Source organism: Sinocyclocheilus rhinocerous, unplaced genomic scaffold (genome assembly GCF_001515625.1).
Source record: "Sinocyclocheilus rhinocerous isolate Xijiao unplaced genomic scaffold, SAMN03320098_v1.1 scaffold864, whole genome shotgun sequence".
In the NCBI taxonomy this organism is placed as follows: domain Eukaryota; kingdom Metazoa; phylum Chordata; class Actinopteri; order Cypriniformes; family Cyprinidae; genus Sinocyclocheilus; species Sinocyclocheilus rhinocerous.
The window spans coordinates 973,445-982,428 of record NW_015645567.1 but is presented as its reverse complement, the minus strand read 5'-3'; the positions used below and the strand labels follow the sequence as shown (position 1 = coordinate 982,428).

The following is an 8,984-nucleotide window of genomic DNA, read 5'->3' as shown; positions in this document are numbered from 1 at the left end:
CCAAAACAGTTCTAAACAAATATGTGGGTGGGTTTTGATGTGAGAGGTCAACATTGAATGGACTTTTTCACTGGAGGAAGCATTATGGACTAGTATTTTGGCCAGAAGCACCGGTTAAGTTAAAACGTCATAATGATGGATTTGTTTCTTACAAACATGCAGCTTTTCACTTCACAAGACATTAACTGATGGACTGGAGTGGTGTGGGTTACTTGTGGATTATTGTGATGTTTTTATCAGCTGTTTGGACTCTCATTCTGACGGCACCCATTCACTGCAGTCGATTGTCCATTGGTGAGCAAGTGATGAAATGCTACATTTCTCCAAATCTGTTCTGATGCACAAACAAACTAATATGCATCTTGGATCGGCTGAGGTTGAGTAAATTTTCAGCAAATTTTCCTTTTTGGGTGAACTATTCCTTTAAGAGACCACTGCATCAATTTGCAAAAATTATTAAACAAATGATCATTATCAATCATTTTAATGCAGCATCTATGATCTATCTCAAAGTCCAACTGCAAACTCGCAAAAGAAACTGTGGTCAGTGTTGGAAGGAAAAAAATGTGATGTACTGAATGACGTTTTTTATTGATCTGTAAAGAAACACAATTTGTCATTAAAGTAAAGAACAATAAAACAATGCAAGATTAATGAAACGGATGTAGGAGCTGAAAACAGAGACGTCTAGAAGCATCTGCTCTGATCCTCAGGGACTGACGCTGGACTCCAGAGAGACGGATGCATCAGAACATGGAATTTTTTTTGGTTTGTTTGTTTTTTTGCATTATTTCATTACAAAATACACAGGACAGGCTATTAATATTTATAAATTTTTAATAAACCTTTATTTTATATTTTTAATTTTTAATTAACTAGTTTTAGTTTGTTTTAATATTTGAATTCTTTTGTACTTTTGACATTTTATTTGTTTTTTATTATTTCTATGTAGTTTAATTTTTATGTCCGTTTTAGTTTCAGTAGTTTTAGTTCTTAAAGTGACATTTTTTTTAATCTCAGTTAGTTGCAACATTTCTAATGTTAGTTTTTCATCGAATATTTTATTTCATTTAAGCTTTATTTTAATAAAGAAAATGGTGTCTATTAATTTTAGTTAACAACAACAACAGTACTGGTCTACGTATGACTTTCTTTACAGAACAAAACATGCTAATTTGATGATCACATGTACAAACATTTCTAAATAATTTTGGAGCAGATAGTGAACAAGCATCATCAATTGTCCAGTATGCATGTGAAGTTCTTCAATAGTATTTAAAAAGCATCCCAGGATTCACCATGATGTGATTTTGCTCCTCAAATGTTTGTTCAAGTCAATTTTAGGTTCCTTAAATTACGATTTTATTCATGCTATGTTAATATGGACCCTGAGTGTCACACTCAAGATGATTAAATCAGATCAGAGTGTTTATACTGTTCAATAATGGCTCAGTCCAGATGTCCCGGGACAGGAGGCACAGCTGCAGTCCGTATCCATAGATCCAGGGATGTGTAACTGGGAAAAAGGCTCATTAGAGGACAAAGTGCATCTCTGATATGAGAAACTACTACTGGGCAATGATGAATTCTGGGATATGTGGCTTCTCTGACTGATTCATTGTATATGGGCTGCACAGTTCTGTTTGTGACTGAATGTCCTGTGGGTGCTGCGATACAGGTGGATTGTGGGTAACACAGCCATTCTGAACACAGTGGGATCTCTGCAGGGTTAATGAGATGGCATGCTGCTGCGGTTGCCATGGCGGCAGGGTGCCTCGGTGAACAGCATGCTGGATGTTTACGGAAAACGGCCGACTGGGGACACTTTGAGAAAGAGGATTGTTTTGGGATGGATCTGACAACACCATGCCAGTCTTTTCTATAGAGGAAGAGTGATTATTATGGAATGGGATGGAAAAATGGCCTGGAATAGAACTACAGGAGTTTGGAGGATGTGGGAAAGATTTCAGAGTGCCAAAAAGGTCCAGCGAGTCATTTGCACATTCTCTTTCTGGTGCTTTTTGTCTGTAAAAGTCCGATTCTGTGAGCTTCTGTGAATGAGATGATGAATATTCGCATCTCATTATCGGGTTGCCAGGCAACACAGAGTTTTGTTGCCACCCAGTGGTGTCACTTTGAGATGTAGGACCGTTTAACATGTTATGGCTGATGCCTCTGGCTGAAGTCTCTCTCAACAGAGCGTCTTCGACATATGAGAAAACATCATTGGCCAGAATGTCATTGAGTTGGATGGGTTCCTCTTCCTGTAGCTGCAGTAGAGCTTCTTCCTTTTCCTTCAGCTGCTCTTTAAGGACTCTGTCATCCATGTCTGGAGAGTCTGGCGTGGCCTGGGAGGTGAAATCCCATCGGATGCTGTTGGGAACGCTGAGCAGGGCATGGCTGTCCATGAAGACGTCCTTCAGAGAGAAGTGAGACGCTGGCTCCGGGGGCCGGTTGTAGACGGAGCGGTCTTGACTCAGTAAGGAGCCCAGGAGGGAGTCGGGATGTACGGCGGTGCTGGATGGATGGTCCTGCAGCCCCGGGATCATCAGAGAGGGGAAGGTTTCGTACAGGAGAGCCTCTCCAGTCGCAAAGTTGAAGGGAAGCTGCAGTTGCCTTTGACGGAGTTGCTCCTCACCTTCTTCATTTCTACAGGTTCAATAAAATAGTGAAACTGATTGTTTTTATAAAAGCATACTGATGCTCAAAGGGCTTTACAAAAATAAAGCCTTAAATAAATCAGGTTGGCCTATAAAATATATCAAACTGATGTTTGGGTGAATCTCACCTCTAAAAAAATGCTGGGTTAAATATAACCCAGCGCTGGGTTAAAAAGGGACAAACCCAGCTATTGGGTTGTTTTGACCCAGCGGTTGGGTTGTTTTGACCCAGCTATTGGGTTGTTTTGACCCAGCGGTTGGGTTGTTTTGCCCAAATCTCTTAAAAATTTCCATTCAGCGGTTGGGTTGTTTTGACCCAGCTTTTGGGTTGTTTTGACCCAGCTTTTGGTGCCCAACTCAATCCGAGCAGCTGAGTCCTTAGCCATCTTCAGGAATCGGCTAAAAATACATCTCTTCCATCTTTATTTGAGCCTCTAACTCTAGCACTCTCTATTCTAATTCTATTCTTTATAAAAAATAAAAATAAACTTGCCCCTTTTAGACTTGCACTCTATTTATTTACTAACTGCTTGTTTTCTTTAAAAAAAAAAACTAACACTTGCTTCTCTAATCTTTTCGTATTCTATCTTTGTTTTCCTTTTTATTTATTATACAATTTACAAAAGCAAAAAAGGTCTCTAACACCTTGCTACGTGTACTGCGTTAAGCTAACTGAGACTTGTTATAGCACTTGTATATCATTGCTCTTTTGTTGATTTTGATGGCTTTTATTGTCCTCGTTTGTAAGTCGCTTTGGATAAAAGCGTCTGCTAAATGACTAAATGTAAATAAATTACATTTGTTTTGTTTTGTTTTCTTTCACTTTAGCAAAAAGAAAAAAGACAAACAAAAACTAGGTTAATGGAGTCTGTGATATCTTGTGAAATCGTGTCACATGTTCATCTTCACATCAAAGTGCTGTAATTTTTCAGCATTATAGTTTGGATATTTTGTACTGAAATTGGTGGTATTACGCTTAATCACCAGCTGGCACGTCTCCTCCACACCTCTCAGTTAACACACCCAAACACTCCTTCATAGTCCTCCTGTCTGACTCCACAACAAGCTTCTTCCAGCCTCTCTCACCTGTATTCTTTTGTATTTATTCACAGCTACTAGGGTGAAAAGTTTAGGGATGACAATTCAGACTCCAACGACTAAATAATGCCATTCTCATAACGACAAAAGCATATATTTTTAACATAAATAATCCAAAATACAGTTTCATATTCGCCCATAAGAAATATTTCTGGCCTAATTCACGCTGCTATGTTGTAAGGCATTTTGGCATGCCAATGTGGAAGATTTTACTAAACTCATATTCTTTCCCAATGGGTGTGAAGAGAACGCAATGTCCAATTGAGTAATTTGAAACATTTAAGTAAAGCACTTAGGCACTGATTCACTTCTAGCTCTGCTAAAATGAAGAAAATCATGATGAGCACAGGAAAATAACCAAGTGGTCTTTTATTTATCCATTTAGCTATTCATTTTACAACCATTATTATATTATATGGTTAATATTGTTACTTCATTTGTAATTTTTTGTACGGTTGCTGTTCTTGCGCATACTATATCTACTCTTGTTATAATTTAATTTTCTCCCTTCTCTATTTTTGTTTCCTGTGAAATGCTGTCCATGCATAATTTGCATCATATGATGGACCTCTTATTGTATAACTTCCCGCACTCTATTTGCAAGTAACCTTATTCTGTTTCTCTTGCTAGATGGACTTTTTTATTAACAAAAGAGACAGAATACATATACATATTAATGGTTATACCGTATGTGTATATGTAGCTAATGATATCAGTCAATAATAGTATCTGTAATTGTATGATACAGTCTGTTCATGTGGAGAAAATCCAAATAAAAAGTGAGGGGGAAAAAGAAAATAGCCAAGGGCCCAAGGCATGCAACTGACATTCTTGTTTAGCAACTGACATTTTTGTTTGTTTGTTTGTTTTACATGATGATGTTTACATAGGGGACTTATGTGCAACAAAGTGGAAGCTCATTCACATAAAAGAAATGTACACTTTGTTGTCATTTTTGTAAAATAAAATAAAAGAAATTACAAGTTTCGCATACATTTTGAGAGAAACAGAAGGTGCATATCTCTTGCTCTGGGTGTCAGATGTCTTGCTAAAACATAAGGCCAAACCATAACAGAGGGCAAAGACAGCATATTTATGAGTGACATTTTTAGCTAAAACTTTGCTTTTAAGTTAAATGCAAAACTGACTTGAGGAAAGCATTAATCTACTCTCTTACCCTGCACTGTAAAAAATGACTGTGAATTTAACGGTAAAAGACTGTAAAAATGCTACAGTAAAAACCTGTTAAATGGTTAACAGCAAATTTCCCTACTATACGGTGAAAAACGGTATTTTCTTATCAGTTTTGTATATTAGGGTTGTGTGTTACACCTAATGTTGTTAAATTAATGTTTATTGCATTATTTAAGTTTAATGTGTGTTGCCATGATGGTGTTTAGTGTTTGTGTGAATGACGCTGTGCACCTTCTATATATGTTATTATTTAAAAGCTGCTTGTGATGGGCTTTGGTTCATCATGTGACTTTCTCATCACCACCTGCATTTAACCACCTGGTGGTTATCAGTGTATTACAAAGGTACAAAACAGATTTCAGTACTTCAATAGGTTGGTATATTAACATTATATCAGTTAATGAAATTACGGTATTTAACCGTAACTTTAAGTTAAAACCGTAAAACCTAAAACGTCGCTACCGTATTTTTTACGGTAAAATTCCAGCAACCACAGCTGCCGGTTTTTTACTGTATATTTTACTGAATTTTTTTTACAGTGTATTACAATACATTTCAGAAAACGGTTGACATCCGATATGTACTGTTGCATATATGCACAGCAAAATATAATATATATATATATGCAGTTACGAACGTGTATACATGCGAACATGTGATGGCACAGACAGACAGGAACAATTGCTTTACACAGAGAAACAAACGCCTGTTCAACTCTTTGGCAGTGAGATGAGCAAACTTCCTTGAAAACCGGAGCAGAACATTATAACCTGCTCGACGGGTTCCCCGTCAATACAGAACTTTCACAGAACAACAATTTCACAGTAGCTTAAGAATTGAGGGTATAAATGTGCTTAATTGTCATGAAAATAATGTTTCATCCAAAAATAAAACCGTAATGGTCCCAATAACAGTCTTTACTTTCTTTATGAAAAATCAAACTCATTTATGATCCATTCGTTTCTTGAAAATGTTTTATTTTACTCTGACATTGAGAGGGACTCTGATAGCTGTGCAGAAGGTAATGCAAGGATCATTATGCCACCTAAGTCATACTGCACGACTGCAGCTGCAAATGATGCTGTCAGTTTGCTCTCCTGTTACCTCTGAACAAAATCAGCACCTGCCGCCTGCTCTAAAGACTCATTAATACAGTTTCATTTAATAATGCATTGACCTCCATGACTCACATATTCCCCTGAATACACAGACCTTCATGACATGAAGGCAGATGTCTCTGAATCTCTCTGAGACTCACCAGTGAAGTAGTTTTTGATCTTGAGGTATCCCACACTGAGTCTGAGCACACTGAGTTTGTCGAGTCGGGCTCGGACCTCCTCTGGCAGCGGCAGAAGAGCCGTCAGTTTGCCCAGCTCCCCGTTCAGCCGGTCTCTGTGACGCTTTGAAGGGTTTGATTTGGTGCCGTCGTCATGTTTAGTCTCAAGGCCACAACTACAAGAATAAGACCAGTCAGTGGACAGGCCTGAGAATTCATATCCGTGTAACTTGCACAGTTCACACAGAAGGCCATTTGAAACCAAATAAAACACTGTTTACATCTACTAACCCAGACAGCACAGGTACGTCTGCAAGATGTCTGTTAAAGATCGCTTCATCTGGAAAGCATCTGCTGTGTAGAAACATCTGATAGACGTCTTTAAGATGTCAGTTTTACATACTGTACATTCTAAATCATCTTAAAGACCTCTTCTAAACGTCTATTTAACATCTGATAGAAAATGTCCTATAGACATATTGCAGATGAACAAACACTCTAAAAAATACGTCTGGCAGACGTCAAACAGACATCTCCGTGATGTACGTGTGCTTTCAGGGATAGTAGTTAATAGTTTTTTTAGCCAAGCTCTCCATAAAACAAACAAAACAATGCAAATAAAATAAAATAAACGCATATTAGACAGACGCTTCATATTTAATGGTTTTTGATGATTTGTAATTACATTTAGTACATTACATTTTCAATAAAATTTTTGCAATTGGTGAGTAAAGGGTGTTTTTTCTGCAGGTGTGGCCTGAGGTTTTGTTGCATTTAAACAGTTTTGACCAGCAGTTTTGAAAAGGTTCGTTTCTACCATTAGCCTACAGCATTTGCAATAGGAGGATTCTTAGATAATTACATATTAATTCTATATAATCACAGAAACTTTCACGGCGCAGTGGTTAATCGCCTATCGAGCGGCGATAAGCGCATTAAAAGGTGATATTTTTTGCGTTTGAGTGTTTTAAAAAACCGGAGCAGATGTAATTGCCAACATTTCCTCAAATGGCGCAGATTCGTCCAATCGATGTTATTGAGTTTATAGATATGCAAATAAACACATTCCGGGGTTTGGACCTGAAACCTGAATACATTGCGCTCGAGGCATTTTTTTAAATGTAATGGTATGTTCCATGCACATGATAATTGTTTCTTGTAGTTTTCATTGGAATACATTAGATTTACATTTTTGACTGGACAGTTTAGGAACCACGCGTGTGTGTTTGTTGTAAATGTAGCCCCTCCCACTCTAATCTGCCAGGGTTGCCATGTTTTCACAACAAAACCCGCCCAATTGCTACTCAAAACTAGCCCAAAACTCGCCCAGTGGCTTTCCTAGGGGGGCTCCCCCAGTAAAAATCGCTTTCCATTGGCTAAATATCACGTTATTGGGGTCGCTTCAACCTGCAAACATGAAAAACAACCCGCGGGAAAACCGCGGACTTGGCAACACTGCACTCTCCCTCCTTCTCTGAATTTCGCGTGTGAAGTGAGAGTTCAACACTAGGAAGGTTGACGCGCAATAAAAAAAAACATAAAACAATCTTTCTCATATGTTTTATCGTTTAGATTTTAAATCCACTTGTGAAAAATTATTGACAAAATAATAAAATAAATGCATGATCAGATTCTCTTTTTCACAATGACCCCTGATCCTCATGAACTCAAATGTTCCCAGCCTATGAGTGTCCCGATGCCATTATATAACAGACCAGCATCACTCCAAACCAAAAAATACCATAATGCAAATAAAAGAATCCCAGATGTCACACATGAGTTCATCCAGACAGCACAGAGTAGGCTATCTTGAAGAGCGCACAATGAACGTAATCCTGACTCAAAAGAGAGCTGTCAAGAATAATTGTCAGGAATAAAGTACAGCTTCATATTTCCAGACTAGTGAGTGAGAGTTTGTAGGACAGTAGGAGGAGTACTGCATGTTTGAACAAGGGTTTCTGTAACGGCCTTTACCACACTGAATGTCAACCCCTGAGAGATGCAAAGTACACAGAAATACATATGTGCTTATTTTATTTTTATTGTTATCATTTTACCGTATACGAGTAGGATGATAAAAGTGTAGCATAGAAGAAACAGTCATAAAACTGAACACTTTATTAAGAGCATTCATAAACTCTGCACTGAAACCCAGTCCAAAAATTATATTATACTTTGATTTAATCCAAAAATTATATTATACACTGAAAAAAAAAATTTGTTGTAGAAACAATTTTCACTTAAAAAGTACTAGTAAATTTCACAAATAATTACAAAGAAATGGCAAGTAACACACTGAATTAAACTTAACATTTGGAGAAAGAATGAAATATTATTTTCTTGTAAAACACTCCAATAATCTTTTTTTTTTTTTACTACTTCGAAAAATAATTTTTACATCGTACAGTTTGATCTATTCTCTTTTTGACTTCTTGGTTTTCAACCTTTGAAGACCCAGGTACTGATTTAGAAATGTCATGAAAATGAAAAAACTATTATATATAGGCCTATTGTATATTATTATCTGTATTAGTGCCTATATCTATGTATACATAATCTCCACGAACCCCTGATTGAAAACCCTGATACTAGATGATAAGACAATAGTTTGAGTTTTCACTGGTATTGGTACCGAATACTGAAATTTTGGTACCGTGACAACACTAGTTTGAGGATATATAAGCGGGACACAAGCACTTAGTGATGATTCTGGCTCTGTCCTGCCAGAGCTCGACTAGCCGGTTTCACTGAGTCAC

At 37.3% G+C, this 8,984-nt stretch overlaps 1 protein-coding gene across 1 annotated transcript in view; it reads right to left on the bottom strand.

Annotated features, from left to right (window-relative positions):
- Nucleotides 1–8,118, bottom strand: part of LOC107706745 (aryl hydrocarbon receptor-like) — a 26,013-nt gene extending 17,895 nt beyond the window's left edge. Inside the window, exons 1-2 of the mRNA XM_016510549.1 lie at nt 8,111–8,118; nt 6,211–6,404 (exon numbers count right to left, since the gene is read on the bottom strand). Of these exons, the coding sequence (XP_016366035.1) occupies nt 6,211–6,404; nt 8,111–8,118 (202 nt within the window). The remainder of the gene's footprint in view (nt 1–6,210; nt 6,405–8,110) is intronic.
- Between the last annotated feature and the right edge of the window lie 866 nt (nt 8,119–8,984).